We start from the raw sequence: 18,996 nt of genomic DNA, 5'->3' as shown, positions 1-18,996 counted from the left end.
CGTTTAGTGCGACTCCCCCAGTTAATTAGTGCTTGTTAATTATCTGTTTATTCTTCTTTTGAGAAAGTAGGTTAATAATGAAATAAATATCTTTATTTTTGTTTGCACATGATTCTGGTTTCCTGTCCTCTTCTGCCCTGGTTTTATTTAAAATATAAATATTTCACATCTGCAGGAGACTACATACAAAATGACAGAAGTATCTCTCTAACAGCCTTTTCTCCCCAGTTGTCCACTTTTTGTTATTCTAACGTGAGACTCTCCTGCTATCCAGAGAAGATACAGAAGTCCAGAGCTGCAGAGGGACCCGGGGCCGGCCCGAAGAGACCGCCTGCTAAACCAGAGTGGAGAGTCCCGCTCAGAGCCTACACCCCTGCCCACTACAAAGTAAGTTCTAACAATAAGAAAACAGCACCACATAAACACTGATCAGTGGGTGGGATCTATCAGGCAGCAGGTGAACATTGTGTTCTCACAGTTGATGTGTTAGAAGCAGGAAAAACTCATCATCTCTCCCACCCACCTGATCCGCAGATTTAACTCTGCACATCACCAGAACCCACCTGTGCAGCGCAGCTTACTATCAGAAGAATGCGCCCATTAAATAGCAGTGAAAGTAACTCAAGAGTAACGCAAAAGTAATGTAAAGCGTAACAATTCAGAGACAGTAATATTGTAATATAGCAGAGAAATGAAGGATGAGATGTGGACAGTGTTCTGCAGAGACTGTTGAGAAACAACTGAAATAATAAACATTGTAAATCATAGCGCAGTTTATCGACATGCAGTATTTACATCTCATCACGATAAAAAACCATGCCGTCAAATGTGGGAAATGAAATATAGGTTCCTACAAATGCCTCTTATATTTGGACTCTTGATATTTTTATTGTACTAATACCTCATTTATTAACGATCGCAGCCTCCTCAACAAAGAGCGGCGCGACCGGCGGCAGACAGAGAAGCTGCGGGTCAGCAGAACCGAAGGTGAATTAGATCATTGCATCACACAGTTTACCTCTTCACTCTGTGAATTAAAGTCTCCTTTAGTTACATGTGGTCTTTGACCTAAAACTATTACTGATGCAGGTTTAATGGGCAGCAGCCAGTCAGGCATTATCAGCACTACCACGCCCAGCTGGACGGCTTTCAGAGGAGGAACAAGGAGGACGTCCCTCCTCCACCTCCTCCTCCTCCACCAGGAGAGAGAGAGAAGGAGAGATGTGAAGACCATGTGGTGGAACCATACCAGCTGTGAGGGACCATACGCCTAGGGCTGCAACTAATTATTATTGATCAATAACTTGTTGTGTCTATAAATTATCAGAAAATTGTGAAAATTTGCCGTCACAATTTCCCAAAAATATTCAATTCATGATCACAAGAGAGGAAAAAAAGCAGAACTAATTAATTTTTTAAATGACGATGATTAATTGGTTATCAAAATAGTTGCCATATAATTGTTTTTAATGATGCCAACATACCAGATTCTGTGCATTTAGTCGGATCAGCCGCCCGCTGCAGCAACCACACTGATTTAAAGGAACAGTTTGACACTTTAGGGAATACGTTTATTTGATTTGTTGCTGAGAGTTGGATAAGAAGACTGATACTGCTCACATATCTGTCTGTTAAATAAGAAGCTGGAGCCAGAAGATGGTTAGCTTAGCATAAGACTAGAAACGGTGTGGGGGGGGCGGACCCTGGCCAAAACCTACCAGCATCTCTAAAGTTCACTAACACATAACTGCAGAGGGACGCAGACGCCAAGGCACAAGTAGAAATGCTCACGTATAGTAAGGATAAACTGGCCTTTAGTTCCTAAACTGTTCCTTTAAGTCAAGCTTTCCTGGGGTTTTTGGAGCTGATATGGTGTTTGTGATGAACTTGTCATAACGAGTCACACCATAACCATATTAACCGTTTCTCTGTTTGTGTCTGTCAGTGTGGCTGCAGCTCGTAACGAATACCTGCAGAGGAGACAGGAGGCCAACCAGTACAAGCTGAGAGCAGAGAAACAGCTGGTAGGACGAAGCTGACGGAGTCTGGTCTGTCAGTCACACATACCGACTTTAAAGTTCATAGATTCCTGATTATTGGGTTATTAGATGAGTGATTTTATCTGTCAAATCATTCAAGTTCCTTCCAGCTTCCACCCACACTCTGGAAACACAATTTCACAAGTCTGTTTTAAGAATAACTCGAGCAGTCTGGACAAGAAGACTACATGTAAAGACATTTTGTTCTTGGAGGTTGAAAAAAATTCAGAAACATGACCAAACCTGTAGAGCTCAGTGGTGACATGCATCAAAACCACCACAGGCAATGAAGTCTTTGTTCAACAATCGCAAAGGTTTTATAGGCCAAGTGAGGGAGGAAGTGAACATGCACAGGTTGACAGTGAGTCCACTTTAAATATAAATATTTAAAACTCTAAAAACTAAAACAAACACAAAGGACTACAGAGTACCAAAGTGGTTCTGGACACATTTCTTCAGTGTTGACTTTTTGTGGCGATTTGCGACTCTAACCTTTGACCTTTTCCCCCCTGACCTTTTTAGGGTCTGCGTCCGTGTACAGCTGAGCACAACAGGAAGCCCGGCGGACAGGAGCAGGAAGCGGGACAACCTGAATGCCAACATGCGCCCCAGGACAGGCGGCACGAGGGACAGCAGGTAGGACACATCGTCAAGTACATCAAAATTTACTTATACTTTACTTGAGTATTTTCTTTCCATGTCGCTTTCTGCGTCTACTGCACCACATCTCAGAGGGAGATATTATACTTTTTACTTCACTACATTTATCTGACAGCTTCAGTTACTAGTTACGTTGCACATACAGATCAAAGAAGTAGTCGATTGAAAACTATTTTGATCGTTTAAGTTTCGCGTTTGTGTGTGTGTTTGCAGACGTACCTGCGTCAGCTGGATCTCATCAGACAGCAGTATCACCAGGAGATGAGACAGATGAGGCTGAGAGCTGGAGAGGTAAATATAAAATTGTATAAAATGATATAAAGGTGGATTTGGATCAGCAACTTCGTTGTCTTTTAAAGTAGATCTCTTAGGTTTTTCAAACTACTTTCTCCGTAGGACAGTTCAGTTTCAGTCTACCAGTCGTATAAAACAAAAACAAAGACAACAGCAATCAATCAAAATCAAACATTCAGAAACCCTGTCAGTGACAACATATCAGCATTTGGGCCCCAGAGCAAAGCAGTGAATGCACAGGTCGCCATGCAGGGACCAAGCAGGGGCCGTAATTCAAGGAAATAAATAATAAATAAACACACAATACATTTTTCTGTGTGAGAAGCTGCTTGTTCTTCTACGTTTTGTTATCAGCTGTGTGAAATTTGTGAAAAGGAAAATCAAACATGTTTCTGCTTATCTGATCGATGGAAACATGCCAACGCAAACATTTATAGGTTTGTTTGGGAACCAGTATGATGACAGAAAAAGAGAGAGAGCCTTCAGGAGTGCGAGACTCTTTTCACCTCTGCTTGTTTTTGCCCCTATTCTCTCTGACTATCTGGCTCTAACTGGCTCCATTAAAAGTAGCTGAATTAGCTATAAACAGTTCCTGTTGGCAGAGAACCTGTGGAACTATCCCGGCATTATTTTGATACTGAACTTTTTACATGACTTCAAAGTGGATTTATGGTTTATAATACGTTTATTCTGGATGGACATCAGAGATAGTGATATCATTGTGATGTGGAAGTCCCGCCGAATGAGATGAAGATGTGTTTCATGTCTGTGTGAGTTATGACTCTGAGAAGGAGGACTGCGATTTTTTTCACTTAAATTCACCTCCCGCAGCATCTTTGCTTTATCGCTTTATCTCTCTAGCGCCGCCCTTTTGTCTTATTCCTGCTGAATGTCCATGGATATTTCAGACCACATCCTGTAACTTCACGTCCAGAATGATGAGTTAGATTACGTATAACAGAAAATTCCTATCTTAAGTCTCAAGTTAAGACAGGAAGGATTTTTCTCAGTTTGATATTACAGAAGCAAATCCTAACTAACTTTAGGAATCCTCTCTTATCTCAGGTTAGGAAATCCTAAATACTCAATCCAACATCGGTTATCAACTTTTATGTCTGTTACCTAGCAACAGATGCCACTTTCCTCATCTCGCTGAGCTAAACGTGTGGTGGTGGCTCCTCCTGCGCTCCCTCACTGACCCCGGCAGAAACCCCAACTCTTCTAGTTAATAATGACGGTAAAAATAATAACAATAATAAAGGCTGCGGGCTGACGTCATCATGTTTTCATGTATTTCTTGAATTTAATGATCTCCTCCTATCAAAGACCTGCATTAGGATCCTTTTGTTACATCAGACCTTCACATTATGTTACATAATGAGACATTTCTACTAACGAGGGTTTGGTCATCAAACGCATCGGTAGAATCAATTAATAAGTTCCGCCTGTTGACATTTTGTTGATCTTGTAAAAGCAGTAAAAGAGCAGCCATGTGGATTAAACGAGTTATTAAACTCTAGCTGGTGGAAAAGTAAAGACAGCTCAACAGTTCTGCTGACGTTAGGAGAGTTTATTTAACATTTTATGAAGTTAGGATGCTTCTGTAAAACACTTGGAACACAAAGGAACATTGAGGAACTGTTAATCTGTAACGGCCTTTTTCCTAAATCAGTTCCTAACCCTTGTTACCATGGTTACCAAGGCAGCTAGGGTAGGATCTGCCAGTTAGGAAGTTTCTGTAATACGGCCCCAGGACAGCAGGTTAAAGATTTTATCCACTAACCTCCCCTGTAATGTTAATCCTGTCTGATCAGAAACTCCCTCCTGTCTCATCATAATCAATAAGACAGAGTAAACACGTCTTTTTTAACCCTTATTAGTATATTTTCATTCTATCAGGCTCAGCCACAACACAAACAAGGAACCTTTGCAGTGGAGAAACCCAGAGTCCCAGAACCTTCTAGAGATGAAAGAGCAGCTGGTAGCCTCACCTGCACAGGTAAATACTGACTCATTCTGGCCATTCTGATTTTTAAACTCTAGACAGTACACATGTTGGTGAGCAGCGTGACCAGTAACCAATTCATTAGAAGAGGTAACGGTTGTGGTGGAATTTGTATAAAAGAGCTGCAGTGTTTTCTTTTCATGTAAGTTGTCAGCAAACAATTAAAAACACACTGTTGCATTTGGTGACATAGTCTTTCATCACTTTGAACACGGGCCCTCTTGTTCTTCTGTCATTGCTGCTACGACTCTCCGAAGGTAGAAAATGCAGCCACAGAGTTGTTTCAGAATAAACTACACAAGCTATATACGAGCTCTGAATGCTCCCGAGCAACAGAAAACAAATGTATCAGTCTCAGGGATGTTTAAATATCTTGAAAAATGATAACCCTGACAAAGCTGCGTGATTTGACTACCTTGATCCTGAGGCATGTTTGGCGATACAGCGTTGATTCCACAGAGGAGCAGGTGTATCACAACAGTACCTGGCGACAGCATTTCCTCCTGTGTGTCTCTCCTGCTGCAGGACATTGAAGCAGCTCTGAGGCAGATCAGAGAGCAGAACAGAGATCAGAGGAGGGCGCTGGCGAGAAAACACAAAGACCAGGTGAGATTACACCGACTCATTGCTCAGGATAAGTGAGGGAAGGAAAAGCAGAGATAGCTTACATGGAGCGTTCGCCAGTTTTCGATCGTGTGTGGACAGGAAGTGATCTGATATAGCGTGGTCGAGTTGCAAAAACATTTGAAATATTAGCACCGTTAGTGATGATCAGATCTGATGCGGATGTTAAGTGGGTCTAAATATTTACCTTATTGATGATGTTAGTTAGAGCCTGACATTCTTTCTTCTTGTCATAAAACACATAACATAAACAAAGAGTAGTTATGAGACCTCACCAAGATATTGCAGTTTAAAAGTACAGCTGATCATGTCAGCTGATATCTGTGGTTTCAGCAGGGGAGCATTAGAGCGCCATCTGGTGGACAAACGGTGCAACAACTAATCTTATAACGTGACTGAAGGATCCGTCTCTCCGTTTATTTCACCAAGTTAAGAACAGATTCTAATTTACAATAAGACGTAGGCCTCCTGTAGGAAACGCGTACTGAAGACGCGGGATAACAACAAACCTTAAAAACCAGAGACTCAAAGAAACCAAATGAAAGAATAATAATAATACACCAGTCTGAATCTATGTGCAAAGAACACTTTCTTTATCTGTAAAAAATCTGCTCTGCAATCTGCAAACAGATGAGAGTTCGATTATTATTTGTTTGTTTTGTTTGTCATTTCTGCAGAAGGGAATCATGTTCGAGATCCGGTTAGATGACGAAGGGATGAAAGAGGATGCAGAAAAGGAGAAAGAGAAGGAGGTGGGTGATGAAAGACAACAGAAGGAGGAGGTAAGTGAAAACTCTGACTCTTTCGCAGCTCCTCTTCTTCTCTTTCTCTCATTCTGTCCCCGACTCCTCGAACAGGAAGTGGACCCTCTGAACCAGAGGCTGAGCTTCCAGGAGGGAGAGGAGTTGAAGTTCAGGGATTGGTCGGAGGGGAGGAGGGGGTGGAGCCAGAGGACTCCCCAGACTCTGCTGGACGCACTCGCCAACATGGACGTAAACTCCGTCTACAACACGGCGGTCGAGGCTGAACAAGGTGAATTACAGCTGTAAACCAGCTGAGTGAAGATGCAAAAACATTTATTTAAATCATCTATTCTATTTCTTTTATTAGTTTGTCAGCAGGAGCTGCTCTCTGCTGTCTTCTTCTCTCACTTACTTATTTACACTAAAATACATTTATTTGCTCTCTTGCTGACAGATGTTCAGATTGACTCCATGTCTCTGTGTTAAAGAGACACAGGGAGGAGACGGCAGCAGTGCACGAAGTATTCAGATCCTTTACCTTAGGAAAAGTTTTAATACTGTCGGAGAGTTTAATTTATTACAAAACATCAAATTTTATAAACTCTTCATATGTTTTACGTTTAGAAATCTTACTTTGTAAAGCTGTTTGATAAATGTAGTGAAGTAAAAAGTACAATATCTCCCTCTGAGATGCAGTAGAAGTAGAAGGTGGCATGAAAAGAAAATACTCAAATAAATGTACCACTGGGAGATTGTTAGCTTAGCACCAAGACTGGAAACAGCTAGCCTGGCTCTGTCTGAAGGTAACAGAACACACCTACCATGTATGCCCCCCCCCTCAGGTGAGGAGGCGGCAGGTCGCAGGCAGTGGGTCGACCGCCGACCCAACACCCTGCTGAACGCTCTCGCTCAGGCTGAACTCACATCTTCAACTCTGGACTCTGAGACTGCAGGTCAGACTTCACTGATATTTATGTTCATCAGTTCTTGGATATTAATTATAATTCTGGGAGTTAACGATCAGTTAACTAATTTATCTACAGAAAACCCTGAGAGAGCTGATACACTGAACTGCCTTCTCTCAGATTTAGAGCCAGAGAAGGATAGAGCAGGAGAGGAGGAGGAGGAGGAGGAGGAGGAGGAGGAGGAGGAGGAGGAGGACTCTGATGTGGAGATGGATGAAGACCGTCTGGAGCCGCGGTCAGACGATGACGACACGTGAGTCCACACTCCCGTCTGTTCAGTGCTCTCTGTACCTCTTAACTTCTTACAAGGGTGGACTGACCGTCGGGAAAACCGGGCCAAATCTCGGTGGCCTGCCATTAATAATCTTGAACATCACATCACCTAGCAAAGTTGAACCGGCGCACACTCTATCCACTTTTATCAAATGATTCAGCTCATCTTATCAAATGAAACAGTCCCTTCACTCCTGGTTTCAATGGTAAACCACCACAATAATAACAGTTACCCACAAAAAACTTTATATACTGCGCAGACACATTTTAAAAATACATCAATCATGAAGTAACATTTGGATTTCAAACAAATGGCAAACTTATTAGCAACTTTGAACAAAACTCCCTTCACCGCTATGCATCATGGGAAGTCTGGACTTCGCCCCGGACTCACACTGGCAGCGTGTGAACCGCGGTTTAGTTCCGCATTAGTTCCCTCATCCCACAAGGAGAATTTCAGAATCAGAGCGTTTTGCCTTTGTGATTTTGCTGACAAGTTTAGATGTTGTTGATTTGGTCATTAGTGCTGACTTTATGTACTTCTGCTATGATTAATTAGGCTATCTAGTTAAATAGTTTCTGTTTTAACTGTGTTTATTGTTGATATACGATCGGGAGTCTGTACAGGGTGTTTTATTTTGAAAATTGACCGGATTCTCGCTATTTTATGTCTGACTTCCTGCCCTACTTTAATGATCAGTCCCAAAAGTCAGCAGATGAACGTGGACTATACCTGGTTTGTTACCTGTTACATCAACAAATAGGGTTTGTCCCATATACGTTTGGTGTGGTCAAGGTGTTCTTTTTTATTTTCAGCCTAAATGTTTCTGCTTCTCGTTTGTCTGGACAACGCACTGATGCAACTTACGTACAATTTATAAGCAGTCCACTTTTCCCATTTTTCATTAAACTCCACTGTATTCTCAGAGTCGTTCCGTATCGCGTGTCTCCTCAACAACGTCCAGCCCGTTTCCATCCGACTGCCTTCCCGGTCGCCACTAATGGAAGTTTAACAGGACATCTGTCCTCATGTTGTACATCTTCCTGTGTCAGGTTACAATAAGCAGAACACACGTCTTTGGGAATTTATAACCTAATATCACCTCCAGCTCCATCCACATGTCCTCGTGGATGTTTTCTTCTGCTCTACTTATTTAGTTTGTTAGAATTGAATAATAGAACTGCACGTCTGATTCACGAATGCTGCTTCTGATGACTTCTTCTCGTGTTAAATAATGTTGCTTGAAACATGATGGTGTGTTGATGAAGGAGCAGTTCGTCTTTTTTGGGGAAACCACTCTGAGTAAAATGTGATCTGGTCTCTGAAAATAAGCTTTGCATGTCTCTTTGGCAGTGTTCGGGAGTCACTGATTAAATGTAATTTCGTTGCGTAATTCAATGTCAAAATAAGTGCAGGGCCTAACTAATCTGGTTCAGTTACTGTGTAATTAAATTACAGTTACTTTTAAAAATGCTCATGGGGGGTAACATCTGAATATTCATGTTGTTGTTTTGCATGCTTTGCCGTTTCCAGCCACAGAAACTGTTCTGATGCTTCTGATTGGTTCTCATGTTTGCAGAATTTAGAACAGTAATTAAATGCAGTAAGTCACATTACTTTAATCAAGTTATTTAAATAGTTAAACTACTATTACATTTTAAATGGGGTAACTTGTAATCGATTTCCAAAGTAACCTTCACAACACTGTTCTTTCGCCACAAGCTTCAGCCAACTCAATAAATTAATGTTAATGTAAAAGGATTTGATTGTTGAATATCTTGTATGTAGATAAAAAAGCTATTAAGTTATGACAACTTTGTATAGAGAGCCCAAGTCCCTCCCCTTCCGCCACACGGGACCTTATTTCAGAACAAATATGTACGTAGTAAACGGCGAGAGACAACTTATGTTTTGATCCCGTTTGAGTTGTGCCCTGAATTACACACATGATGTTGGTCAATTTAAAAGACATTAAAGTCAAGAAAGTTGCAGTTTGTGGTAAAATTGTCAAAGCATGAGACTGTGAAAATATGTAATAACAAAGGACCACAAACCCACGAGTCTCTCAAAGACTGAAGCGAACGTCAAAGAGCTTCCATGTGCAGATGGTGCGATGAAAAGGACCAGGAGTCGGTTTAGGAGTCAGGAGATAGGTCTGAATAGATTACACAAAAGTCCTGACCTACATTGATGTTACTTCTTGATCAGTTCCCACAAAATGTCCTCACTTGAGCTGCACAGACGAACGCTTGATGAACTTTAAGCTCCTGCAACTGACACGTGACCCATCCTGCCAGAGGATGTCTGCCTTTAATATATTAATAATAATTTTAATTTCCTGTTTCTCATCAGAACTTTGAGGAATCAGAGGACGAGCTGAGAGAAGCGGTGGCGGACTCCATGAAGAACCTGTTCGTCACGGAAGACGGGAGCTCGGACGAGGCGGAGGACGCGGAGGAGAGGGCGGCGGTGGGTGATGGGATCGAGGAGAATCGGGAGGTCCAGGGTTTAGACGTCACCGCCGGACCGACCGGAGTCGTTTCTTCCGAGTCTAAAGAACATGACGGTCAGTCCGAGAGTTCAGACAGGAACACAGCTTTAAATAAGCAGACTTCCTGAATTGACCCAAACCTACACTGAAAGTCTGAAGCTCAATTCATTCTTTAACAGGAAAATGATAACACACAGGAACTGTTAGGACATACGTTCATTGGCTGCTTTCACATCTGGAGAGCCCGGTTCACTTGTTTTGGACCAAGGGGAAACATTTTTTACATGGTTGTATTTTAGTTCTGGTCTGGTTCACGTTCACACGGCAGTTTTACAAACAAACCAAGAGGAGTAAACATGAAGTCATGCAGACAGACAGGTGACTCATCGACGGCTTTGGCTGTCAATCAAACTCCAGTGACTGACAAACGTTTACGCAGCTTTAATGCTTCTGATGTGTATCGCAAAGAGCTCACGAAGAAACAACTCATTGAAAGCATTATTAGTAATATTAGACCGTAAATCGACCACATGTTCTGAATGATGACGGCGACACAGGAAGACGAGAACAGGAATGATTCTGGGCTTATTCCTGTCACTAAATGTTTTATGGACTTAATGAACTGACAGAGTACCTGGAGTTCTTTTTTAACTGCTTTTGACCCGTTAATCTGAGAAAACACGCTGACGTGTATCCAAGGTGACCAAATCGTTTGCATAAATGTAGATCAATTACAAGATCGCTTCCTGAACACATTTCCACGATCAGCAGGACTGGATGGACTTATTAGTGGTTCAGCTTTTGAAATATCCTCAGATCACAAATCTGCTATCATGAAATCCTGTGGTTGGTTCATTTGCACCAGAGTTTGTTTGATTGCTGCGTTCACACCTGCCCTAACGAACCGCACCAAGGGGAAAAACCAACTCTAGTGGGATTCAACCAAACTAAATGAGGAAGTTGTGAAAGCCCCCTGAACGTGGGATTTATTTACTATTAGAAAAATATAGAATATCAACTGAGTTATTCTTTAACATCAGCTTCAGTGCAGGTTTGACTTCTTCCGATTGTAAATCTTTACTTTTGTTCAATGGAAGCTGTTCTCTAATGTGCAGCAGTAATGCGTGGACCCTCCCTGTGCTGAAACTCTGTTTCTTGCCACAAGTCGGCAGCAAACAACAAGCAGTTAATATGAAGTGTTCAATGATTGCATTTATTCCAGTATTGTTCAAGTGGAATTTCATTTTCTCAGTGAAACAAACTCAGAACGTCCTCTCTGCACAGGCAGATGTGATAATAGTAATATTGCCTCTTTCAAAATAAAGATTCTTATAAGATTTTACACGGTGTCATATTTCCATGGCCGGACCGCCCCACAAACAGGAATGCAGGAAGTGAAACATGTAAATAAGCGATCACGTTAACCCAAACACACGCGTGCTTAAAGTGCTTCTTCGCCACATCCAAAGAAAAGTCTTCATTTAACTCAAGTTAGTCATTTAAAAACAGACGAAACCATCACCATAACAAAACTATTATCAAAATCACTTAATAACTCACTTCCACACTAGCAAACACTTAGTGGCTTCAGTGGAGTCGAATGAAAAGCTGTATCTCCGTTTGGAAGGAAAATGTCCCTCTAAATATATTTAAACACCTTAAATTAAAACTTTGGGAAAATATGCTGTCACATTCATATCAGTACTGACACCTGTTAGCTTAGCACAAAGACTGGAAGCAGGGGGAAACTGCTAGCCTAGCATAAATCAAAAGAAAAGAAATACTCTGAAGCCGTCTGATTTACAAGTCTTACATGTGAACGGAAACTTGACTACTGCGGTTAAGTTTCCGACTTTGTGCATTTTTGTGCATTTAAAAAAAAATAAACAGGCAATTTCTGGATGTACTGATCATTAGCTATAAAAAAAAATTTGGAACAGATGGAAGAAATTTTAGCCGCCATGTTTGTAGTTCTTCTGTAAATCAAGTCCAGTGAAAAACCTTAAATGGTCCCAAAGTAAGCAACAAACTTTAAACTTCACGTCACCAAAACATTTTCAGATCTAAAATTATAAATGAAATGAATGAGTTTCGTTCATTATCTCACTGTAGGATGAACTGATGACCAGCTGCTCTGTCGGCCTTCATTAATATTATATATATAGTTTATATAATTATATATAATATAGGCCAAATAAAGCTCGTTTTAACATGCTGTTCCAAGGTGTTTACTGTAGACATGTGCTTTTGCATGAACTTTCAAGGCTTCATTTACTTTGTTTAAGTTGTTAATTCATTACTTGATCATTAAAAGCTGTAACTCTGAAATTTACATTATTTCTCAGTTTTACTGACCTAAACTTTGCCTTCTTTAGTTATTCTGCAGCAGTGGAACCAGTAAACACCTTGAAACAACCTCACAAGCTTTAGTGAAATGAACAAAACTTCTTAATTTAATTGTTAATTTTAGAACTTAAAGTTTGCTGCTTACTTTGGGACCATTTAAGGTTTTTCACTGGACTTGAACTACTTCGATTTATATAAAAACTACAAACACGGGGGTTTCTAAAACCATTTCAGGCTTCCTGATTTCAGCCTTTGTGCTAAGCTAGGCTCAGTAGCTCCTGGAGCAGATATCACCCATAATATTCTCATTTAAAACCCGCTAAGAAAACAAACAAGCTGCTCCTAAATTGTAACTTCCTGCTGGGAAAACTGCGATTAAACAGTTAAGTTTCCTGAAAACTCGAGGACTTTCCAGCTGTTATCCAACGACACATCAACACGGACACTTTCATTTGTATGTTTTACAATTTATGTTGCATCTGTCATCTGCTTCTGTGTACACCGAAGCTCAACACGTTTAGATACTCTGAGCTGTTTGTATACAGGTTCAGGTTCCTTCATGTCATCGTGCATCAGCTCTCCCGACACCCTCACACGAGTTTGACACACGCAAAGTCACAGGAAACGTCCTTGTTCTTTTGGTTTTAGATTCATCGCAGTGGACAAGAAGGACAATGTTAGCGCTGCGTGTCCACCAGGAATCAGAGTCTATCGTTTTAAACTGGGTCACTCTTTACTAAATGTGAATTAAATGAAGTCCTGGTCCCTGATGGACCGCCGGCCCCGTCTGCTCTTCCTCATCGCTCCAGTTTACTCATCAGAGACTCCGTGGCGGCAAGGAAACAAGCCTCAAACTCCTGGTCGGAGAAGCGTTCCACGGAGCGCCGGCCGTTACGTCGGATCTCCAGTCTGGCCGACGGAGACAGCGCCAGGATGGATTCCATGGCAGCGGCGTAGCTGTCCTCGCTGTCGGCCAGGAAGCCCGTCTGTCCGCCCTCGTACGGCACCACGATGTCCAGCTTCGGCCCTCCAGACTTATGAGCGAGGACGATGGTGCCTGCAGCCATGCACTCCACCACACCTGGGCAGAGGAGAGAGATCATAGCTAAACTTTTTGTTTCACTGGTTAGTTTAAAGGAGGCTTTCACACCTGAAAGTCGGCACCAAGTTCATGTTTTGATACATTCGGTTAGTTTTGGTTTGGTTTCAACTCTGCGACCGCACTGAAAGGACTTCACATGGCAGACCTGCGTCCTGTCGTCATCATCTATGTGGGCTGCGTCTCCCTGTACTTGACACTCTCTACCATATAGTGAGCTCGCTGTCCGAATGTATAGTGATAATTATTATACTCTATATAGTCCACTCAATGTATCCCAGAATGCATTTTGAAAAGTACTGTGAACTGTGTGTGTCCTCACCGATGCCGAAGTGTTCGTTCCACATGGTGTGCAGACCGATGGTGGCGTCCACCAGCTCCCTCTTCAGCTCCTCGAAGGCCACGTTGAGTTTGAAGTCGACCCGGTCCGACACGCCCAGCTCCTGGCAGAGCCCCCGCAGCATCAGCACCCGCTCCTCGTCCTCCTGGTTCCTGCACCCGCCGATCAGCACCAGCCGCAGAGACTCCCGACCCCCTGGCCCCTCCTTCCTCCCGGTCAGCAGTTTGTGAAACGCCCGGATCTGCAGCTGGTGGTCCTTCTCCGGTCGGAACTGACCCACCGACACGATGGCGTGGCACTTCCTGTCCCCTCCTCCTTCCTCTTCGAGCTCCCGTCCGAGCTCCTCCCAGCCCTCCTCCACCTCGTCCTCATCCTCCAGCGGGACGTCCAGGAAGGCCCTGACGTCGCAGGGCGGGTAGACGACGCTGGTGCGGTTGGGACAGCGCCACAGGGCCAGGATGTGTCCCAGCGTCCAGGTGGAGTTGACCATGATGACGTCGCTGCAGGAGCCGGCCAGGCCGTACAGCAGGGCGAAGCAGCAGTAGTACACCACCTTCGCCGCGCTCAGCACCGGGTTTCTGGAGATGAAGTCGGCGTTGTTGAATCTGGAATCACAAGAGGAGGAAGACAGAAGGTTGGCGTGGTACGAACAACAGTGAACCGGTTTAATTTGAAGACGTTTTCTAAACTAAGAGTGAATAAATCTTAATACACCGGCTTTACATTCTAAAAACAGCATTATGTAGCATCCAGAGGTGGAAAGTAAAGAAACACAATTACTCACGTTACTGTTTTTGAGTAGGTTTTTTGAGTGTACTTGTAATTATTAGTAAGTAGTTTTTAAAATCTGTAATTTTAATTTTACTTAAGTACATTTTGTTTGGAGTACTGTAAACTTCTCATAATAACAAAAAGGTTTTGCGCCATTGCTTTGGCAAATAATCTGTCAAAATGAACTAAAATCAAAAGTTTTGGCTTTGTGCCAAGACTGCAATTTAATTAAATAAGTATTATTAAGATATTAAATCAGTATAAATAAGTTGTTTTAGGAGGTTAAAAAGTAACTGAGTAAATTTTAAATGTGCTCCTTTTCACTTTAACTTGTGTTACGGCCGCCGCTGGCTGCCTTAGAGTAGTTGTGTTTTGGATTTCTCTGAGCTGTATGCAAATCCCCACGGCAAGCACCTGTCGAGGATTGGTTCCCCTGGACCTGGAACCACCCACTTCCTGGTTGCTGTTTGCTGGCGTCTGATTGGTGTGGCCGAGGATCCTACCGAACCTGCCAACCAGAACTCACCAATCAACACCAGCTGGCCTACAAATAGTTTGTGTTCCTGCAGTTCGAGGCGACTGTGAGCCAGTGATCAGTTTGCCTTGTTGTTGGTTGTGTACCCCTGTGAATGTCTTGAGTGTTTAAATCTGATCTGTTTGTTGGTTGCCGGCTTAAGTGACTCTTGTCAGTAAAAACCTTTGTAAACTAGATTGTGAGTGGCACCCTTTAAGGGGGAAAATTGTTTGTTTGGTTACACTACATTCCTGTACAGCATGTAGGTACTGACCTCCTTTTGTTGTGTTTTTTTTTGGAGACAACTCATTTAATTAAACTTCGACTCAACCTGATTTCAGTTGTCCTTACCACCTTAATTTCACCCAAATACCTTGTTACTGCCCTACCCTAACGAGCTGGGTTGTAACACTTGACTATAATTTTACACAGGTAATGTTACTTAAGTAAAAGTTCATCAAAGTAATAGTAATTTTACTTAAGGTGAATATTTTAGTACTCTTTCCACCTCTGGTAGTATTTGCATTTACATTTACTCATTTGGCAGACGCCAAGAGTTAACAAAAAAGTACAATCAATACAAGATAATTGTAGGGGACAGAAGAAGAAGAGCACAGGAAGTGCATGTTAGAGGTGTTATCAGAGGAGGTGTTCTCTGCAGAGTTTTCAGGAGCTTCTTGAAGTCAGAGAGGGACCCTGCTGCTCTGATGGCGTGCGGCAGCTCGTTCCACCATCGTGGTGTCACAGATGAGAACAGGGACTGAGGTGGCTTTGTGCATAAAGAAGGCAGAGCCAGGCGTTCGTTGGAGGAGCGCAGTGGCCCAGAAGGAACGTAGACTTGGATTATGGAGTTCAGGTAGATGCTGCAGACCCGGTAGTCACTCTGTATGCAGCGTTAGGGACTTGAGTTGATTCTGGAGGCCCCGGGGAGCCACTGGAGGTCACAGTCATTTTGGGCTAATCAAAAACCAGACGGGCTGCTGCGTTCAGAGCCATTTATTTGGTATGTTAAAATAACAGCTTTAAAATCAGGGGGCTGATTTTAAAGCTGCTGTTCTCAGTGTGGATATCAGGGCAGAGGCTGCGAAGAGACTAAAGATGTCGGAGGAAGAAAGGAAGAGAAAAGAGAGACAGACGAGCAAGAGACCGGACAAGAGTCCATATCAGACTGGCTTTGACTCGTTGAGCTAAAGAGCTGAAAGGATGCAGGAGACGTCCAGCTGGTCTTCTTTCTGTCGGTCATATCGCTGGGTCTTGTGTTTTCGCTTGTTTCTGATCATGTAATCATAACACATCTTATGTGATGTTGCTTTAAGCTTCTCCACTACACGTTTAACACTCGCAGTCTGGCAGCTCCTCTCTGCAGTGATGGCTGAACAGAGAGCGCCACCTAGAGGCCGAAACTCGACTCAAAATCATCACTAAATCTGAGGGAGAGGGTGTATTTTGACAGACAGGTGTGTGTTACCTGGGGTTCCTCTCTCGGACCACAGAGAGCATGTCGGTGCTGACGGTGGGATAGTGAACGTAGCTCGCCACCTTACAGCCACCCAGGTAGCGGAAGATGGGCAGGGTGAAGGCGTAGCCCATCGAGTCCACGAACAGGTCAGGAACGAAGGCGGTCAGCGCTTCCCAGCCTGCAACACACACACACAGTCATTTAAAATCATCGAGTGTAACCGTCAAGCAGCGTCTCTGTGGACTTCTGCGTCTTTATGAAAGTCGCGTTCTGGCCCGGCCTTACCGAGGAACATGGAGCCGGCGCTCTGACCCAGCAGGGTGAAGTGAGGGTAAGAGCTGGCCTCCACCAGCGTGCGGTGACGCAGGAAGATGAAGGTGATCGGTCGAGGCAGCGTGATGTTGAAACGCTGTCGGGCTCCCTCCAGAATCTGCTCGCCGGTCACTCCCTGGTCGCCCGTGTAAACCACAAAAGAGACGCCGGGGTATCTGGGACGAGGAGGGGAAAACAGAAACATCTGTTTCAGGGATTTCTACTAGTCCACTGGCAACAAAATAGAGTTATATTTACACACAGAGCAAATAAAAGATCTGGACCTTGAACATTAATTTATTTTCTCATACAACCGTCGCTTGTTTTCTGTTTTCTGACCTCTACTGTAGGTCAGATTTCCCCCCCCAGGACATCAGTACAAACATCCATCCATGTTTACATTCTAGATGTTTTCCTCTTCAACGTCTTTGTGGCCAAATTGCTGCATTTTTTTTCCTGTCGCAAAACTAATCTTATATCCACAAGTATCAACACTTTAACTAAACGCTCTGTGGTGATTGGTTTGTATCTATGAACTCCACGTGCTTGTAGATGGCTCAACCCTGAAAACGACCTCAGCCATCCAAAGTCTGTTTTTTAACACCAGCATTTTTTTTGTTGAGATCCTGAATTCTCATTGGGCCACATCGAGTGACCCGCTGCGCACAGAACCAGCGGACAAATCCAGCACCGGCCAACCAGGAGGCTTTGATCCCACTCATGCTGATGTGCCGTAGCTGCAGAGCCGTGACCGAGCTGAGGTAAGAAAGTTTGATAAACTAGAGAACCAATAAGTTGATATAAATATTAAATCAACTTTATTGGTCACATGCAAAATTTAAACCATACTGATAAGGAGCAGCGCCCAGGGGCCGGTTAGAGGTTCAGGGCCTTGGATTCGAACCACCGACCCTCTGTACTTTTTTTTTTATTTGATGGCCTTACGTCCAGATTTCCTTTATTTCAGGCGTCTAAAATATGTTTTTCTTTGGTGAGTGCAATGCGCTTCCGTACCCTGACGCACTGGTATTAAAAAAAACAACAACCTTACAACACCGAATGCCAAGTGGCCCTGCCCAGAACACGATGAGTTTCCAGGCCTGCCTACCAGGTACCCGAGTGTTAAAGAGTTTCCTATAGTTGCAGGTAGAAACGTGAAATGAAGCCTGGTCATTAGACAGATAAATCAATAAACACCCTACATGGCCATTAATATGTGGACATCTGACAATTAAATCTTGTTTCAGCTCCTCAAATGTCAGGATTTGCTGGTTTTCTTTGTTTTATATTGAAAATAAACTGAATATTTGGGTTTGACTGACAAAGAAACTTCTCAAGAGCTGTGGGAAATTATTTTCAGGCAAAAACATGCAATAGTTGGTGTCAGTCCTAGAACACAGCGGTAGGATCAGTAGTATCCTGGCACTTTTAGTCCAGATCAAACCTTAGACCCGCTATGTGGACCTGAAGTCCACGTACCGGTGCATGAGGGCCCTCAGGGAGCACCAGAGGACCCGCTCCCCGCCTCCTCCGGCGTTGCAGTACGGGTGGAAGAAAGCCACCGCGGGGCCGCCGCCCTGAGCCCGGCGGGCCTGGCGGCGGCCCCGCAGCCACATGCGGACCCCCAGCAGGAGCAGCACTAGGACGAGGGTCAGGAGCAGGCTGAGGTAGACGCAGGGGACCACCAGGGACCACAGCAACCTGAGGAGGGGCAGACAGAAGGCTGTGAACGGGCCCTTTAGCAAAAGACGTTCATGTGAAACTACAGGATGTGAACCAGTCAGCTGCTCGTGACTCGAGTTCCTAACGTTTAATCAGCTGGGCTGAAGTTTACCTCATTAAATCGCAGAAACACAGAGAGAAGTGGTGGTGGTGGTGTTGGTGCTCCTGTCCTGCCATTTTGACAACACAGACGCTACCGGAAGCTGCTGTCAGCTGACCGAGCTGCCTCTCTGCGATTGGCTCAGCGTTTGTTTACCTCCACGTCATCGACACATGACTTTTATTTATTTTTTTATTAACGCGTTCATTTTAACTCGTTATTCAGAATCTGGTTTATT

General features: G+C 43.5%; 2 protein-coding genes across 2 annotated transcripts in view; one reads left to right on the top strand and one right to left on the bottom strand.

Annotated features, from left to right (window-relative positions):
• Nucleotides 1–11,437, top strand: part of LOC119903798 (serine/threonine-protein kinase Nek5-like) — a 28,286-nt gene extending 16,849 nt beyond the window's left edge. The window contains 14 exon segments of the mRNA XM_038720037.1: nucleotides 275–387; nucleotides 923–987; nucleotides 1,090–1,254; nucleotides 1,946–2,024; nucleotides 2,562–2,675; nucleotides 2,913–2,990; nucleotides 4,893–4,960; nucleotides 4,962–4,992; nucleotides 5,524–5,604; nucleotides 6,300–6,374; nucleotides 6,480–6,654; nucleotides 7,208–7,318; nucleotides 7,451–7,587; nucleotides 9,957–11,437. Coding sequence (XP_038575965.1) covers nucleotides 275–387; nucleotides 923–987; nucleotides 1,090–1,254; nucleotides 1,946–2,024; nucleotides 2,562–2,675; nucleotides 2,913–2,990; nucleotides 4,893–4,960; nucleotides 4,962–4,992; nucleotides 5,524–5,604; nucleotides 6,300–6,374; nucleotides 6,480–6,654; nucleotides 7,208–7,318; nucleotides 7,451–7,587; nucleotides 9,957–10,223 — 1,559 coding nt within the window. The 3' untranslated portion in view covers nucleotides 10,224–11,437.
• LOC119903795 (GDP-Man:Man(3)GlcNAc(2)-PP-Dol alpha-1,2-mannosyltransferase-like) lies at nucleotides 11,288–18,849 on the bottom strand. Its single transcript, XM_038720035.1, has 6 exons — nucleotides 18,771–18,849; nucleotides 18,416–18,637; nucleotides 16,910–17,112; nucleotides 16,634–16,802; nucleotides 13,863–14,485; nucleotides 11,288–13,522 (listed from the first exon to the last, which is right to left on the bottom strand). Exons 1-6 carry the CDS (start codon nucleotides 18,833–18,835, stop codon nucleotides 13,239–13,241), a joined length of 1,566 nt encoding a protein of 521 aa, XP_038575963.1. The 5' UTR covers nucleotides 18,836–18,849; the 3' UTR covers nucleotides 11,288–13,238.
• Nucleotides 18,850–18,996: the final 147 nt, after the last annotated feature.

The sequence above is a fragment of the Micropterus salmoides genome, unplaced genomic scaffold, assembly GCF_014851395.1.
Source record: "Micropterus salmoides isolate LMB-PRFRI ecotype aquatic unplaced genomic scaffold, ASM1485139v1 Ms_hic_scaffold_15, whole genome shotgun sequence".
NCBI lineage: Eukaryota > Metazoa > Chordata > Actinopteri > Centrarchiformes > Centrarchidae > Micropterus > Micropterus salmoides.
The sequence above is the reverse complement of the archived record's forward strand: the minus strand, read 5'-3'. Positions and strand labels throughout refer to the sequence as shown.